The sequence below is a fragment of the Rhinolophus sinicus genome, chromosome 13 (genome assembly GCF_057876585.1).
Source record: "Rhinolophus sinicus isolate RSI-liver-muscle chromosome 13, RSI-T2T, whole genome shotgun sequence".
In the NCBI taxonomy this organism is placed as follows: domain Eukaryota; kingdom Metazoa; phylum Chordata; class Mammalia; order Chiroptera; family Rhinolophidae; genus Rhinolophus; species Rhinolophus sinicus.
Window position 1 is genome coordinate 41,886,264 of NC_142513.1, and position 18,955 is coordinate 41,905,218.

The 18,955-nt window shown below is 42.0% G+C and overlaps 1 protein-coding gene across 15 annotated transcripts in view; it reads left to right on the forward strand.

Annotated features, from left to right (window-relative positions):
- The window catches only part of KIZ (kizuna centrosomal protein), a 154,775-nt gene that overhangs the window by 127,628 nt on the left and 8,192 nt on the right, over positions 1–18,955 (forward strand). For 8 of the 15 annotated variants that reach the window (XM_088789287.1, XM_088789289.1, XM_088789288.1 and 5 more), the window contains 3 exons: positions 4,195–4,299; positions 6,600–6,680; positions 7,400–7,496. In XM_088789287.1, coding sequence (XP_088645413.1) covers positions 4,195–4,299; positions 6,600–6,680; positions 7,400–7,496 — 283 coding nt within the window. Of the gene's footprint in view, positions 1–4,194; positions 4,300–6,599; positions 6,681–7,399; positions 7,498–18,955 lie in introns of those variants that run through there. The other 7 variants (XM_074317323.2, XM_019717482.3, XM_019717487.3 and 4 more) reach the window with 3 other exon arrangements.

Here is an 18,955-nt window from a genome sequence, read left to right on the forward strand (position 1 = left end):
TTTACTTTCAGTCTGTGTGTGTCTTTTGATCTGAGATGAGTCTCTTGTAAACAGCATATGCATGGGTCCTGTTTTCTTATCCATTCAACCATTCTATGTCTTTTGATCGGAGCTTTCAGCCCATTCACATTTAAAGTGATTATTGATAAGCACATGTTTATTGCCATTTTGTTATTTGTATTTCTAGTCTTCCTTTGTTAGTTTGTTTTCTTTTTTGTTTAAAAAAGCCCTTTTAACATTTCCTAAAGTGCTTTTTTGGTGGTAATGAATTTCTTTAGCTTGTTTTTTTCTGAGAAGCTCTTTATCTCTCCTTCAATTTTAAGTGATAGCCTTGCTGCATAGAGTAATCTTGGTGGTAGGCCTTTGTTTTTCATCACTTTGAATATCCCCTGCCACTTCCTTCTGGCCTGCAGAGTTTCTGTAGAAAAGTCAGCTGACAGTCTTATAGGCGTTCCCTTATATGTAACCCACTGTCTTTCTCTTTGTGTTTCCCGCTGTTTTTAGGATTCTCTGTCTTTAACCTTTGCCATTTTAAGTGTAATGTGTCTTGGTGTGGGCCTGTTCGGGTTCATCTTGTTTGGAACTCTGCATTTCCTGGGCTTGTATGTCGTTCTTTCACCAGGTTAGGGAAGTTTTCAGTCATTATTTCTTCAAATAGGTTTAGATCCATTGCTCTTTCTCTTCTACTTCTGGTATTTCTATGATGCGAATGTTGTTGCGCTTCATGTTATCCCACAGGTCTCTTAAACTATGTTCATTGTTTTTTATTTTTTATGTTGGTTGTTCCTATTGGGTGATTTCTGCTATCTTGTCTTCTAAATCGCTGATCCGATCCTCTGCTTCATCAAATCTACTGGTGATGCCTTTGAGTGTGTTCATTTCCGTTATTGTTTTCTTTAGTTCTAACTAGTTTTTTTTTTAATGATTTCCCTATCCTTCTTTATGTTCTAATTAAATTCCTTAAACATTCTTATTAGTGTTCTAAACTCTGTCTATGATAGGTTGGATGCCTCTGTTTCATTTAGTTCCATTTCTAGAAGTTTCTTCTGATCTTTTATTTGGGACATGTTTCTTTGTTTCCTCATTCTGGCTGTCGCTTTGTGATTGCTTCGATGTATTAGGTAGATCACCTAAGTCTCTCAGTCGTTGCTGGGTGGTCTTATGTAGTATGTTTCCTTTATATTCAGATTGCACAGTCTCCCTATTCTCCTGTCCCATGTGTTCCAAAGGTGTCACTGTTGAAGTTGATCTTTAATTGCTTTTGGCTTGTCAGAGGGTGGGATTGACCCTCAGGCTGATTAGCTGGGAGAATTAGCTCAGCTCACAGTGTATGAGCTGCTGTGTGGATGTCGACCCCCTCAGAGGAGGCTTGGTCCCTGTGGGATCTTGTGCCTGTGGAAAAATTCTTTTGAGAGTGCTGCTTGTAGATTCAACCAGGTGGTGCAACTGACACTCGCCTCTGGGTGTATTGGTTCTGGTGTCTCTTGGGCGGGGCTCCCACTGAGGACTGTTTCAGCCCTGTCTGCTACAGACCCAGGGCTGCCTAGTAGGTGCCTCAAAGCTGTATGCAGTTGGCTGCTGCCAGAGCTGGAGCTGGAGTCATGTAGGGGTGGTCTCTCTGTGAACTGAGGGTAGGTGCCGCAAATATTGGTCCTGAGGCAGTTTAGCAAAAGGCCCAGGGCCCACTAGGCCTTTTGCCACCTGTCAGTTGCCCATAAGGCCCTACGATTGAAAGAGGCTCTTTAGGAGCGTGTTTGACCCAGTGTTGAGGGTGCCCTCAGCGATGCAGCACCAGCTGGGCAGGATGGAGTTCTAGTGAGTTACAAGGTGTGATTGGTGATTTTTAAGACGTTAATGCAGATTCAGATCTTACACCAATACCTGGCCTGTGTCCCCTTTGTACAGCATCCCAAGGGTACTACAGCCAGCCTCCACCTCAAGCTCACAAATTCCCAAGAGCTGCTCTTGAGTGGCTGCAGTGCAGGTTTGGGGTCACTGAACACCACCAAAATGACCCCAGGGTTCTGTGGACCATCTGCTGTTGTAAGAAACCTTTTCCACAGTTTCTGGGGATGAGGCCAGTCATCCAGGCTCCCAGAATGCCCCTGGCAATGCAGCTATATGTTGGCGAGGTGGTGTTACAGGTGGGTAAAGGTTGTGGTCAATGCTTCCTACAAATTCAGTGTAATCTCAGCTCCTGGACCAGTGCTAGGCCCACAGCCACTTCACAAAACAAAAACAAAGCAAGGCAAACCAACAACACCAAAAAACAAATATACACCCACAAAAACACGATAAACAATGATCAGACAGGAGAAACAACAATGTATAAAAGAGATACAAACAGCAGAACAAGACAGAAAAATAATAACCAAAACAATAACAAGACAAACATACCCGAGAAACAACAAAAAGAAAACAAATGAAAGAAAAAGGAACAAAAAGATGAAAGAGAAAAGAAAGAAAAAAAAAGAAAAAGGAAAAAAGTTAATAATAAACAAAAGGGAGGAGGAAGAAAAAGAGATGGACTAAAAGAAAAGGGAAAAAACAGAAAAAGAAAGAAGAAAAAAAAGGCTCTCTGCCCGCTTTAACTTGCAGACCACTTGCTCAGCAATAGAGAGTCTCTGGATGACAACAACAGCTGTGCTGAGGGGAAGGGCCCAGCGTCATGTGCCGGCCTCCCTCTCAGGCTCATAGTAAACTGCCTGCAGTTGGCTGCCATGGGCTCTGGGGCTGTGCTCACCACCAAAAATCCTCACAGGTTGCTACGGGCTGTCCACTGCTGCAAAAACCGACTGTGGAGAAGGAGCCGGGCACCAGGGGCCCAGGGTGCCCCCAGCAGTGCAGCTCTAGGTGGGCAGGGCAGGCCCCCAGGGCACCACGGGGTGTGATCAGTGGCCCCCACCAAGTCAGAACAGCGTGTGCTCTACACTGGCAACCAGCCTGCACAAACGCGCCATGAATGCCTTGGCCAGATTGCGCCACCAAGCAGCTCCAGTCCCAGCACTGTCAGGAAAACTCTCACTCTCTGCCTGTCCCAGTCAGCAGCCTATGGATCAGGTAGAGCAGCCCGATAGTCAGGAGCTAGCCTGGCAGCACTGCACACACACTGTGGAAAGCGGGGACCCAAGGCAGTGTGCACACATGCCCCTGTCTCAATCAGCTCCTGTTGGAGCTGGAGCATGCCTGACAGACCTATCCCTGACAACCCAGCACAAGCAGTTGATTTACTTCTTTCTTAAAGCTGCATAGTATTCCAGCTATTGTATGTATGTGCCAAATTTTCCTTATACATTTAGCTACTGATGGACATTTGGGTTGCTTCCACCTCTTGGCTATTGTGAGTAAATGCTGTGATGAATAGGTGTGCCAATAACTTTGAGGTCCTGTTTTCAATTTTTGTGGATATATAATCGGAAGTGGGAATGCTAGATCATGTGGTAATTCAAATTTTTTTGCAACCCTTCCCTTCCCACTCCTTCCCCTCCCCCCACCCAGTAATTCTATTTTTAATTTGTTAAGGAAGGTCCATATTATTTTCCATAGTGGTTGTACCATTTAACATTCCAACTAACCGCACTCAAGGATTCCAACTTACATCCTCAACAACACTTGTTTTTTTTGTTTTTGTTTTTATAGTGGCCATGCTGGTGGATATGAGGTGATATCTCATTGTGGTTGTGATTTACACTTCCCTAATGACAGTGATTTTGAGCATCTTTTCATGTGCTTATTAGCCATTTATATACCTTCTTTGGAGAAATGTCTATTCAAGTCCTTTGCCCATTTTTTAATCAGGTTATTTGTTTTTGGTTTTTGTTGTCAAGTTATAGAAGTTCCTTACATATTGTGGTTGTCAACCCCTTATCAAATATATGATTTCAATTATTTTATCCCATTGCATAGAGTTGCCTTTTCACTATATTGTTTCCTTTGACATGAAAAGTTTTTAGGTTTGATGTAGTCTTATTTGTCTGTTTTTTATTTTGTTGACTATACTTTTGGTCATCCAAGAAATCATTGCCAAATCCATTATCCTGAATCTTTTATCCTATGTTTTCTTCTAGGAATTCAATAGTTTTAGGTCTTATATTTGTCTTTAATCATTTTGAGTTGATTTTTCTGTATGGTGTAAGGTGTGGGTCCAACTTCATTCTGTTGCATGTAGATATTGTGCCTTTTTTTAATCTATAGAAACAAAAGCTTACAAGTTGCTGAAGCAGTGTACCCTTCAGGATGATACAAATCAAGTTGAAGGCATATTCCAAAAGGCAGATGCTGCTGCATCACAACTGTCAGGTAAGCAAGGGTGGATTCAGCACTCGAAATCAGTGCCTAGGAGACCTAGGGCAGCTGCCAGCGCTGTATTCAGGGAAGAATGGTCATTCTTTGAAGCTTTCTTGAGTTTACTTTGTAACAAACTGTCAATGGGAAGCCAGTACTTTTTCAGTCCTTAACAAACACAAGTTTGGAAGTCTTTTCTTCTCAATATGTTGGCCCCTCATGGTGATGGCCTGTTCAGACCCTTGGATTCCACCAGGCATATCATGATAGTAACTTGTCACAAAGTACCATAGAGACACCGCAAATTTCTTCTCTTCCCACATTTTCCAGTTTCTTAATCATCAGTGTAGAGTGTCCTCCTAGTGATGTGGGTGTCCAGGTATGTTCCCAGGATTGAGATCTCACAGTCACTGAAGAATTGGAATGCAGATCAGAGAGGCAAAGTTTAAGCAGTACAGTTTTATTGTAAAGCGCAAGAGAAAAGCTCTCTAGAGAGAGGAGGGATCCGAAAATGATATGCCCCACAGGCTAAGCTGCGCCAGAGACTCTATGTCCTTGAGTCTGCAATCTTTAAGTTGTTTACCAGAGGCTGATTGCCACCCCCCCGCCCTGTACCTGGGCTGGAGTCTTGGCTAACTCTGCGGTCTGATGTGGTAGCCCAGTTCCCTTCTCCCCGTTTTTCTGTCAGCTACTTTGAAACTGTTTTCTTCGACTTTGATGTCCTCTACCGCGGTCCTGTCCCTGACTGCCTATGACTTTCTTATCTCACTAGGCTACCCTCCCTCACCAGAATGTTGTGGGACTTGGGGGTTCTTTAGATGAAAAATACTAAACCCTAGTAAAAACTAACTTTAAGCTTAAATATAGTTCCTTCGATCTAGGGTTTTTATTTTAATTGTGATTTTCTCTGATTTCTTATATTTATTATTTTTATTACTTCCAGTGGTTTTTATTTTGTTACACCTTTTTTAGTATAAGTCACCTCAACTCCCTTTGTGAAAGTAAATGGATTAATACAGAAGGAAGTATACTTTAACACTTATTTTTACATAAACCACCATGCCGTAATTTTACCCATCAGAATGAACAATGATACCCTGTCCATATTTAGATTTCCCAATTGTCTCAAAGATGTCTTCACCAAACACATTTTTTTTGAGGGACATACGTATGGTGCGTCAGACTTGTCTTTGAAGAGCTGTTTCCTAGATAATATTAGTGTTAGAATTGGTTGCTGCAAAATTCAGTTATTTTGGTTGCTTTGAGGATTCAGTGAGGCACTACAGATTAAATACCCAGCACTCTTCCTGTTAGAGAAAAGCCTCTGGGGAGCGCTGGCAATGGTCGTGGTTATTTGAATTGTGCAAACATGAGACTTTGTAGTTTGTTGAGGAATAACACAGGGCCTCTGCCCCAATGGAGGTCTTCATCACTTTGGAGAGATATTGCACTTGTGAGCCCTTAACTGTTTGCTTTGCATCACCTTCTTCACATTTGAGTCACAGAATTACAATCCAGAGGGATCTTGAAAGTAGTTATCCAACCCCTTCATTTTACATATGAGGCGCCAAAAGAGTAATACCTCTTTCAGAGCGTTATAGGGGGTTAGCAGACATACATTGTTTCAAAGGTGACTCCACAAATCTGTTTTTGGTAAGTATTCTTTCGATAGTTAATTGAACAGAGGCAATGGGTGAGTAAATTTGACATAAATTGTAGTCCCTTGGATGTGTATCAAAAATTATAGTACTATTAATATAGTAATAATTAACATATTTTTGTCAATTTATTTGTAAGTGAAGTGATACTTTATAGGTTGTATAGTAAAGTACCCCTAGATTCAGTTTCTCACTCTCCTCTCAGAAGTAAACTGTGCTCTACCAAAGATTCCAAATTTTCCAGCATTGGGATCTTAGAAGTGCTTCTGAGTGTGCTGGCTGTCATTGTAGTTAAACACTGCCTCTGGTATTTATTTTACATTTGGTCATGCATTACTTTTTCATTCTCATTCTCGCTCTGATCTTAGGAACTCCTCTGAGCTCCAAAGAGAAGCAAGAAGTAGGCTGGGAGGGCGGAGGGAAATGGAAGCCAGGTACCCCATGTTAAACTTCACAGAACTGTTGTAGGTCGTAGTGGGGATGTACACTGTAAACTCAGTAGCCATCCCCAAATCGAACTATTGGAAAAGCAGTGCATGTTTTAGTTACTTTCTACATCAGATGTCTTAGGTCTTTGTCTCTGGACCTGTCTCTAAGGAAAGCCACTTAAACCTTGTGCCTCCATTTTTATGTCTGAAATGACCTTGTCCTGTGCAGACCCTGTTAAGGCTGAACATGGACACATTATTAAAAGAATCGCTCTACTGCAGAGGTTACATGCAGGCAAGCAGCTTACAGGTGAGAAACTCAGTAAATGTCTTTTGCTGAGATGTCATGTACTCTCTCTGTGATCTTGGGCCACTGCCATTTAAGAATCAGACTTGTAATAGACATGTCCAAGGCTGAGGACGCCCAGGAGGCAGAGGTCAGGGATTGCCCTGCAAGCTGGGAGCACTGTGGGGACAGCCCAGTTCCCCCAGCTCCAGGAAAAGAGGTGGATTGCGCGTCTTCCCCATCAACCTTTTCAGGCTGGTTAAAGAGTGGCCTTGATAGTTTTCAGTGGAGATTCATTCTCCTCTGCAAGATGGAAAAATAGAGGATTTGGCGGAGGAACTTAAAGGTGAGTAGTGGGCAGCTGTCATCCAGTGGTACCAGTTATTTTTGAGACTTGGTTCCTAGAACCTGATATCTTGGTGATCCATCGCTGCCTGTGTGTTATAACAATGTGAATAATCCAGTTTGATGCCGTAGTAGAGACCCATGTGCTCATACGTGCTTCTTAGTCATTTAAAATGGTGCTCTTTGAATGATTTTACTTTTTGTGGCTTCCCACTTCTTTCAGTATTCTACCAACATATTATTCCTTGCCTTAGAAGCTCCCTTGCTTTTTGTGGCTTGAACAGCATCTTCCTCTGTTGACATTTGTTTTACCAAAGTTATTGTGAGGTCCCTTCTTTCTTCGTTGCATCCATTGCTGCGCAGCTAATGCTTTCTCTCCGCATTTGTGCTTGTCACAGGTTTGAACATTGGCAGCAGTACATTCAAGACAAAGACAACTAACAAAATCTCTTCGGAAGCTAGTTTTTCATCTAGTGAAGGAAGTCCTTTGTCAAGGTAAAGTCATGAAAGCCTGTCTGAATAGTGGCAACAAGATGAGAAATGTCACTATGCAATGAATCAAACTCTGGCTACGTATTATTTTGTTGTGTGACTTGGTGGAAGGTTATGGTTTGGGTTTTTGTTTATCTAAAATAACAGTTGAAACTTTAGTCTACTTTTGAAAATGTTTGCACCAGAGCCAAGTATTGTTTTGCAGCTGTTGTTTCCTTGGTTTAAGACTCAATTGACACCTCAGTGAACCACAAATTAGCGTCTACAGCTGCTCGCAGTAGGGCTGCTTAGAGACCACACAATGGAGAGTGTCGGAAAAGGGCCAGGAGAAAACATCAGACCTTAAAGGAAATAAAGTGGCCTGTTTATTCTTTCTGAGATGGCTGATATATATACTAGCAATTGCTGGATATTTATTTTTGTACTCCTCGTTTTTACTAAGTATTTGGGCTAGATTATACTTTCCTTTTCTGACACTTTCCAGCTTATTTTCCATAAAGAACAAAATTTATTTTTTCATATTTGTTAAGCTGTAGCACTTCTTGTAAGTTTTTTCACCAATGGTAAGTGAGTTATATGCTAGATGTGTCATCAACATAAAATACTAATCATGTAATGGCATTGAGTCACTGAGGAAGAATTTATAGATGGGAATAGAAGCCTGATGAAATACCTGTTTTTTTGCTTTGGGATAAATACCATTTAAAACAGCACAAGTTTCCCTTTGTGATAACATTTGTCACTAAAAAGGTGTCCTTTAGGTAATTGCCTTTCATTTGAATTAACTGCTTACCCTCAATGAAATTTTAAAACCAGAACTTTACATTTGTAATATCTTATAAGAGAAAATGATTTGATTCAGAAATATATTTTTAAATGAAAAGAAAATCCCATTTTTATTTATGTTTTGATCAAATAAAAAAATTACTATATATTTAGGACCTGAAATATATTAAAATGAATTTGATTTTCTGAAATTGAATTTTTGCTTTTAGAAATCTGATAAGTTCGATTTTAGGGGATTACTCTTAATTATCAGAAATTATTATCTTTAATACCTGGGTTTTTATCCAGGTATTTGAGGAAAACGAGAGATAACAAATTATGGGACAAGAAGAATATTAAAGTATTATATTTTTATGGTTATACTATAAATTTAAATTGTAGGTCTTTTAAAAGAAATTTTAAAAGATAAATTCTACAGGTAGTTTCCAGGGCTTAATGTTACCATTTGGCTTAATAATACATACATTTAGTTTTTAAAGATAGTTAGAAATGTTTGTTTCCATTATATTTTAGAGGCATTAAAAAACCCAATTCTTAAACTTTTCCTTGTATATATTCTTCAGGCAATTTTTAAATACATTCAGAAAGCAGTTGGATTCTGTAGGACATTTTCTCAGCCTGATCATTTCATATCTTGCATCTATATTTCATTATAAAATCAACCTTTTTCCCCTTCCATTTGAGGCAGGGGCCTTTTGTTATTAGTGTTGTTTCTGCATGAAATTAATTTCCTAAATAAATTAGAAGTAATCTCATCACTCCCTTTAAGAAAATATAAATAAGTCTTCAAGGGACCCTTCGTTCTAGACACTTGATAATAATGCAGTGAGGAAAAGGTCTGGGCACAGAGTAGTAGGTTTGGGTTTTTCTGGTTTTGTTCTTGTGGTGGGTTTGGTGTTGTTAGTACACCACCGTGGGCTTTGGAGAGCTCTGGTTTTGCTGTTTGTGCCTGGATTCCCTGAAATTTCTTAGAGGTTTACGTTTAAGGATCCCACTTATTGCAGTCACTCCTCGTGCTTTATTGCTTTTACAAGTGGTCTCGAAACCCAGTACTTGAGAATAAACATAACAGTGCAGTGCTGCTGTAGCACTTTTAAAAATTCTTCTTTACTCTATTTTGTCAGTGAGCTGATGAGCAACCTCAAAAAAACAAACCCTGCTGGACCTAAAAAAAAAATTAAAAAAAATGGCTTCCTCTGATGTCCTGGAGACAATAATTATGATGTGCTAGTTAAGCCCAAACTACAGCTGAGGGATTTTACTTTAAAGCATCGGCTTGGGTGCAAAAATACATTTATAGCTCTTTGTCTGCACCTCATTATGTGTGGGCCTGATTCATTAAGTAATTGGTTTGCAGTTGTTTACATGAGTATTAAGGCCTTCTTTTCAGCCGCCTTTGAGAGATACATTGTGCAAATGTTGCCTGCCATGAATGCAGAATGAGGGCCAGAGGGTCCGTCCTATTGGCTAAACAGTGCACTCTGTTGAAAAGCCAGAGAAAGGGATTGGGTGCTGCTTTGCATAGCAATGACTTTCTTAATAAGCGTTACAGATTAATACACAGAAGCTATAAAAGATGCAAAGAGATACTCTTAGCACATTTATACATGCTCATTTCATTGTGATGGTGGTGGGGTCCGGATGCTTTCATATTCTATTTTTCAGAGCAGCAGCTTCAGTGCATGAGCCGTAATAGAATCCGATGTTTATTGTATTATAAATCATGGGCAAGTAGGCAGATCGGCAACAGTTTATTATTAAAGATTCTTTCAGTGTAAATCTTTTTCTACCATTGTATTTGCTTCAGCAAAATCATTTTGTGGTTGAGTGGGGATGAAAGGCATAATATATGAAGGAGTAAGTCCTAATAGGAAGCTGTTCTCCGAGTAAAGACCACTTGTTCCCTTTTGTTCAGGGGTGCATGCCAGAGCTTCCTCTCCTCTGCAAACATTGTTTTGCTTTACCTTCCCCAGGAAGCGGTTTTCACTCTCCTGGATCCATTTGTTCAATGGAGAATGTATTTTAACAGCCTGTCCTGTAACTTCAGTTTACTTATTGAATCGAGATAATGTTTTACCAAAAGAAAAGAATGTGTGCTTACAACATAATTGCCTGGGGGGAAAGTAGCAGAGGTCACCCAGCCACCTCACCCTGACAGGGCCACAGTGGGTGGCATTCTGTGCCAACCCTGTAGCCATGGGAGCGGCCAGCGGAGGGCGCAAGGCTGCAGCTGATGCTTTGGTGGGACAGTGGCCTCTCTTCTCGCCTGATCACTGTACCATTTCCCCCGGGATGATGTGACGATCACAATGAAATAAAAGTGAGATTTTCCTGGGAGTCCTTTAAGATCTCTTATCAAAGCCCCCGTTTCCATCTCTGGCTTAGCAAATCTGCATTCGCCTTAAATTCTACTGAATTAACAGCTTCCTAAATATTCCACATGCTTCTCATCATAAAGTAACATACTTTATTTCCTTTCTACACAGAGCACCAAACAACAATCGCTTGCTTGATTAGCTGAAGCGAAGGTGTTAACAAGTTGACTCCAGGCAGCTAAAAAAAAAAAAAAAAAACAACAAAAAAGTAATCTGCTGCAGGGACCCTGTTTAACCATCAGGGGGCGCTCAGACTTTGTCGAATTAAACCGGTCTCAGACTTTGGTCGGCCTCTTAAAACTTAAAATTAGTATTTAGAGATTCGTTGGCACACTCATTGGGATTTTTTTTTTTAATCTTTCTAGATAATTTTTTTGCCTTCTATTTTCCAGAAACGTGTCTATTTTGAGGAAAATACTAGCTGAAGATGGTATGTGAGAAATTTTAATACTGACTTTAACTAGCAGTCAAAATCACTAAAAATTGTAAAATTCAGTCTAAAGACCACAAATTCTCATAAGTTAGTTATTTTCAGGCTTTTTATAAGGCCCTAGAAGGATATTTCCTGCTGGAGGACTTCCTTATTGTCCCTAACAGCATAGACTGTGTTCTTGGCAGGACCCTGAGAGTCTCATTGCCAAAATCCACTGACATGGCCTCAGAGTCACAATAACTTGGGTAGTGTTAATGGGCTGTGGGTATTTTTTCCTTTCAAAAAGAAAAAAAAAATTAACCATGAGGTTGAGAGTTGTTGTGTTACTAACATTAGGACATCCTCCAGGTCTATTATTTTCCAAATTCCTCCTCCCTACAAGCCAAGAATGAGCATCTAGTCTGACTGTTTTATCTCTGCTGCTGCCTGTCAGGAGTTCCTGTTGCCTGTACCCACCCCCTCAAGCACTGTGTGGCCTACACTCTGCAGTGCCCTCCCAGCCTGCTCCCCCAGGTCCCTGTGCTCCCTGGACAACCACATGTCATGTCCTCATACAACATGCTGTGTCATGTGTGCTGTCTTTCATTCCTGCTTTTTTGCTGGAATGCTGCTGCTCCACTCTTTCATATGGCTGATGCCTACTAGATTATCAAGGCTTAACTTGTAACCTTCTGAAAGTTTCCTAAGCAGAGGCTCTGGCCATACAAGATGCCCCTCCTGTGGCCCTGTGGCTATTTCTATCATCATCTGTAGCACAGGGATAGAAGCCATATACCAGTACCCTCTCCCCACTGTGAGCTCCTCCCTGGGGTTTGGGGGGCTTTTCTCCAACACCAATGCTCAATAACCATTGGACTTTTCTGAGCAAGTGGTCATCAATATATAGCTCCACCATTACTCAAGTGTTTTTCTTTATAAAAGTCAGTTGCACAATTGCCTTCAACGCTATATGGTATCGTGTACCCGAGCTGCAGAATCATGCATTCCATAAGGTTATCTGATGAGTGTGTAGGAGAGGGAAAGGCATATGCACATACACATTTTCAAAGGGAGACTGTTGCAGTCAACTTAGATTACATCCTCTCTACCAGTGTCTGGCCCCTGGCTCTGAAATTGATGAGGGCTTATGGGCTCTTGGTACATGTTGGGGGCCTGGGATGTTGTGCCCCAACCCTACTGCCATTAGTTCTCAGCCCACCCTGCAGTTTCCCTTTTTGGCCTGTGTCACAGTTACTATTTTGGTGTCTTTACCCCCACTGAAGCATAAGATCCCCAATGGCAGAGATCGAGTATGTCTTGTTTGCTGCTACAGCCCTATCACAGAGCCTGATGCAGTGTTATGTATGTGGTACTTGCTGAGAGAGAGAGTGAGTGAGTGAGTGAGTGAGTGAGTGAGTGAGTGAGTGGATGGATAGATGAACAAACAAACCACTGCAGACTAGATGCTCTGCCCACCTGCTTGTGGACAGCCTGGCAGAGGTAGTCTCACTGTCTCTTCCCCATCCCGAGTGCTCCCACTCATCAGGCTCCCCAAGGAAGAAACTTCATGTATCTTGGGCCTGTTTCCTCTCAGTTTATCCCCACATCTTGCCCCCCTGTATCTGCATACTTATCACCTCCACTTAGAACCCACGAAACCAAACCAAGCACATGCCTTTGTTCATCCAAATGCCTTGACAGTGCAGCTGCGCTGCTTCCCAAAGCCTGCTGTATGCGGCCTCTCAAGCAGGCTTCTGAAAGCAATTCACACAAGCAGTCACACACTGGGACAGGGACCAGTTGTTCCTACCCACCCAGGTTTTCTCCACCCTGCTATTGTACCACCTCTCACGAAGCCCTGTGGAGACAGGTTTGCAACCTGTGCATTTTTTATCCTGGGAAAAATGTTTTGTTCTACTTTTGCCCCACTACCAGCTGACTGTGTGTCTTGGAACACATCCCTCAACCTCTCTGGGCTCCACCATTCATACAGTGAAGGAGCTGGATCGATACTCTGCTATAATTTCATATTGGGTTTCTTAGAAACCCATAGGTTTTCCAGGTCTCATTTTTGTTTCTACTTGCTGGTACCACAAAACAAAACTTAATACTTACAGATATCCTTGCCATCTAATTTTATATTTATGTTGACTATTTCTAGTGATATTAGCATTTTGCTCATATAAGATGAACAGCTGACACTCATAATTTTGACTATTTTCTTTAGTAGGTTTGGTCATCATGATTACATATGTAGGTGTTCACTCTGTACCAGGTGCTATGCTTAAACTAAAACCTATTCTAAGACCCTGGCCGACCTTAGCTTCTTAAGTTTAGCAAGGATGAGAACAAAAATGACTGATTAGAGTTGTCCTAATCTGGTTCATCAATAGCCGGAGAATTTATAAACAATTATTGAAATGCATCAAAAAATAAGATGGCTTGATGGATAGACAAAGGGAAGATACGTGATAAAGCCAATGTGGCAAAATGTTAACAATTGAGCATCTTCCTGGTTGGTATGTGGCTTTGCTGTACAATTAGGGGGGAAAAAATTACCAAACTTACTGGGAAATTCTACAGAGATCATTGTCCCATTATAATATGAGACCAGTGGAATATGGTCACAATTTAATCAACTGTCTGTGGTGTCTTTACTTGAAAATGGTTTATTTTGAAGTAGGGCTTCCAGTCTAATTCTAAACTTCTAGGGAGAAAAATATCAAGTCTGCTATCTTGCATTCCAAGAGACACCCATGAGAAACTATGCAGGGGAAGGCAGGTGCTCTGGTTTGCTACCAGTGTAGCACGTGTTGGCCCTGCTTTACAGCAGGCTCGGCAAACTGTGACCCTGGGGCCAAGTCCAGGTCACTGCCTGGTTCTCTGCAACCTGCAGGCTAAGAGTGGTTTTTACATTTTTAAATGGTTGAGAAAAATCCAAAGAAGAATGTTGCAGGACACCAGAAAGTTACAGGAAATTCAAATTTCCGTGTCTCTAAATGAAGTTTCATTGTAGTACAGCCATGTCCATTCATTTACATATTGTCCGCGGCCATTTTTGTGCTGCAGCCACACAGCTGAGTAGTTGTGACAGAGACCATAATGCCCACACGACCTGAACCATTTACTCTGGCTTTTCACAATCTTTGCTTTACAAGATAGAAATGTTACTTTCACATTGTCAGGGAAGATTAGGCAGGTTCCCAGCACATATGATGGAGAATGGTGACCGTATCCCATAGCCTATAACTTTAACTCTTGCATTTGTTATGCTTTCAGAAATAAATTTGTATTTGTTTATCTCTCATTTATGGTAGTAGCTAAATAAGTAGCCTCTATCCAACACTCCGAGGACAGTTCTCACACCACCCCCTTTGCACTTGTCTTAGCTTTCTTTACACATTAGTTGTGACCCAGAAAAAGAAATGTTCCCCGTAAGAATTGTGTACAATAAAAATCAGCCATGAATTGCAGTGTTACATTGACTTGTAGAAATGGTTTCCCAAAGGGAAAAATCATTATCCCTAAGGTGTAAGGATAGAGTTGGAAACACCTGACAACATGTTCCACCTTTCTGCGTGGGTGAGCTACACGCATTTAGTTCTGCAACATGTTTCTTGAAAGAAAACATGTTTCTGGTAAGAAACTTCAACAACCTGATTATGAACTCACGTAAGTAGAAATATGCAAATCAAATAATGTATCATCAACGAATGATCAAGTGCCTTTAAGCAGGGCCCTGTGCTTAGTGAGGTTCATCTATTCATTCCACACGTAGTCACTGTGCAGAGTAGTGAGTTACCGGCTGAGCTGAAACAGGTATGGTTGCTGCCATCATGGAGCTTACAGTCTGAAGGGGCAAACGTCTCTATCAGTTACACAAATGGGTGTGAAACAGCAACTTTAATGAGGACTCGGGGCAGAGAGTGAGATGTGGAGCGTAGGGGCTGGGGAAGGCTGTAGCAGGAGAGCTTGATGAAGTCTGGGGCATCAACTTTGGGGGCACTGTTCAGGATTTAGTTCTTTTGCTAAAAACAGTGGGAAGGCATTGAAGAGTTTTAAGCAAAGAAATGGAGTGATCAGATTTGTGTTTCAAAAACCTCACTCTTGCTGCTGAGTAGGAAAAAAAATAGTTGTGGTATCGCTAGTTAGGGAGCAGTTACAAAGGTGAAAAAAAAAAAAAGGTCTAGGCAAGAGATGCTGATTTTGTTGACCAGAGGTAACAATGCGTAGGGAAAGAGTGAGGACTTTGGGAAGTAGGAATGTTACCATGCAAAAGGTCTGGCTGCTCACTGCTTCTAAGCCAAAACTCGAGAGGAGAGGTTGGTGGAAAGAAAAGCAGGTTTATTCCAAAATGCCAGCATTAAGGGAAGGCAGTGGACTCCCTTTCACAAAGACTGCCTTCCTCTCATAATACCGCCAAAGGTTTTTAAGGCAGGCAAGGAGAGGCAGAACAAAGGAAAAGGAGAAGTTGGACAGGCAACTCCAGGAAAAAGCTCTTCCCAGAGGCTGGTCTGCCTCAAAGTTTGGAGAGGATCCCATACAAATGCAAAAACCTCTCCCAAGTCACCAGGCCAGGCAAGAGCTCAGCTGCCCAGAAATAAATAGAACTATTGAAACTAGTGGGTGTGCATAGTAAGTGTACAGTAAACAGAATCATTGAGGTTTGGCAGGAGGGACACAAAGAAAAAAAAAGCATTCAAAAAGTCCCAAGCCAACCCATACTGTCAAATCAAATTACATCACAGGTTTAAATCTCAAAATAGAAGGTATAGAGTCACCATTACAGGAAGTAAACTTGGCAGGACCTAGGGGCAGATTGGGTGTGGGAGGATGAGGAGTGGAGAGGGGCTTGGGAACGACTAGAAGGTTGGGGTGCCATTGGCTGAGAGTGGGGAAGGGGCCTGGTTTGGCAGGGAGGGGCCCACATGGGGGAGATTGTGAGTGTGATGGTGGACGGGCGTGTTCACCATGAGGCACTTCGGAGGCAGCCAAGTAGAGCTGGTAAGGATATAGGAAATTTCCATGAGTGCTGGGCTCGTGCCTCATCAAACTGAAGAATGGAAGCACAGACCAAGGAAAGGAGGCGAGGAGTTGCAAAAGAGGATAGTTTATTAAAAGTAAAGAGTCGCAGCTCTTGAACAAGAGGGGATCCTGACTAGGTGCCCAACGTAGGGCAAAGACTCTTATTCTTATATCTTCTCTTGCCCACTTGAAGAAGGGAGCTGGCGCCTTCTAATGGAGTTCGTCTATCAGATTTGCTCTGTTTGCCCATCCTGAAGGGTTTAACAAAATAATCCATTCATATCTATCAGATCTGCTCCGTTTGTCTGGCCATAAGGGATTTACGAGATACCCTGTTTCCCCGAAAATAAGAGCTAGCTGGACAATCAGCTCTAATGCGTCTTTTGGAGCAAAAATTAATATAAGACCTGGCTAGGTCTTATTTTCGGGGAAACAGGGTAACTTACTAACCTTAAGGCGCGTTACATTTTGACCTGGAGTGAATGAGCCATTTCAGAATCTGGAGTTTCATGATATGGCTGCCTTTGTTTATTCCACCAGAGACCTTGCTGTTTACCTAACAACATGCTAAATAACTTGTCTCAATCCCCCCTCTGAAGACGTAACCCAACTGCCATTAGGGAACAGGTGCAATGACCACTCTGGCTACTCCAGGGTGAGGAGGGGCATAGAAAGAGACCGGCAGCAAGGGCTTGTCGGCAGAGGTCTATCTAATGGTCCCTGGTAGATGAACAAATCCAAGTGAGGATGTTATTGTCCTGTAGGCCATTGTAGCCAACCAGTGGGTAGTCTGTAAGCTGAGACGTATTGTAGGCAACAGCATGAGATAATACGTATAATAATGAATAAAAGAAAAATGAGAAAAGTTTCCTTAAGTCCCATTAAATTGGGAAGTCAGGAAGTAAGGAAGGAAAAATCTAGGCTGAAGAATCGTTTTTTGTAATATTGGAAACCTATTATGAATTTGTTGAACTTTATCTTCAGTTAACTGTGAATTATCAGAGAGATTGCAACAGCATAATCCTTTAATATTTTTACATCCTTGATTGTGTTTGAGGAGTAGATAATCTATGGCAGCTCTGTTTTTGAGAGCTGTTTTTTTGACCTGTCCTAACTCTTGTCCCATGACATGGATAGCCTGTGAGGTAGCGTTGAGGGCCTTTGTCACTGAGCAAGCCATTTGACTAATCTCTACATTTAAAGCAATGGACATACCAGGTATTTCCATGCCTTATATCTTTCTTGAAAACACATACCAATTCCTGTGACAAGAAGCTAGAAATAGAACTTAGTAAAACCACATTCTTAAGTTACCACGTATGTCATTTTCTATAAAAGAGCTCCCATCAATGAAGAGCGTCCAATCTGTGTTATCTAAGGGTATTATTGGTTTTGGCAAGGAAATAGAGTGGAATCCGTAAGATGAACGTGGACCGGGGTGACTGTTAAGGCACGACCAACTACCCCCTGTGTGGCCCAAACATCAGGGTTGATGTCGGTTCTCTTACCGAGAGGCAGCTAGGAGGACTTCCAGGGGCCAGGAGAATGAGCATTTCGCTCATAATGTCCCTTTCCAACAGTGGGGTAGGACTTTCTGGGATGATTAAGAAAGAATGCGAGAACTTTAGGTCACCTCCATATGCAGCCTAAGGGCTGAGAAAAATATTTAGTAATTGGCTTGCCCATTACTCCACAGACAGTAACATGTCAATTGGAGAGGTCCTTAGGTTGGAGAGAAGGACAGAGAAGGTGGCTCCTGGGTCTAGAAGGAAATTGATAGATTTTCCTTCTACTTCTAGGGTTACCCAGGGCTTAGGAGTCCCGATGTTTAGATGGGACGAAGGAGCCACCATTAGAAGCCCCAGGCACCTTCAGTCAGTGTGGCCTCCTCAGTGTGGGAGTCTAGGCAAGCCTGGCCTCAGGGGTGGAGGCCTCTGGGGGCAGTCTGACTTCCAGTGATCCCCTTTACAGATGGGACAGGGCCTTGGAGGTCTCCGGGTTGGCTCTAGTCTCTGTGAACATTCCTTTCTTCAATGTCCAGACTGCCCCCAACGGTGGCAGTTCGATTTCCCTGGGTATCCTGTTGGGTTGTAGCCTGTAAGGCAGCCACCAATACTTCCACCTTCTTTTTTATTTTCCTCTCCTTTTCCTGGGCTTTCTCCTCGTCCCAATTGTAAAAGACAGTGTTAGCTACCCTGAGTAATTGGTCCAAGGTGCCTTCGGGGCCAATAGCCAATTTTTGTAATTTCCTGTGGATATCTGGGGCAGCCTGCGTTATAAATTTGTCTTTCAGAAGAATTTCCCCTTCAAGGGTGTCTGGCCTTATAGGAGTGTATTTAATTAAGGCCTCCCTGAGCCTTTCTAAAAAGGCTGAGGGATTTTTTTCCGAATTCTCGCTAATGGTAGATGGCTTTGAATAATTGATGGATTTGGTTCTTGTTCTCCTCAGTCCCTCTAAAATGCATGCCAGACAGTGTTTTCTCTGCCAATTTCCTATGGCTGTATCAGGATCCCGTTGTGGATCGTTAGTGGGTACTGTTTGTTTTCCTGTAGGGAAGGGCTCCCAAATGAAGCCCCGTCCTGCCTGTTGATCATGATATGCTAGGAACTGAACATCTTCAAACTTTTCGGCAGCTTGTAGGGCTGCTTGTTTCTCAGAATTAGTGAGAGTCTGATTTAAGATTAACATGGCATCTTTCCAAGAGAGGTCAAAGAGCTGGGTTAAGTTTTGGAAATCTTCTATATATTTATCAGGGTCGTCTGAAAACTTCCCTAGGTCTCCTTTTATTTGTTTGAGATCCTGTAGGGAGAAAGGGACCTGAACTCTGCCAGGCCCAAATTCTCCCGGCATCTCCTGTAAGGGA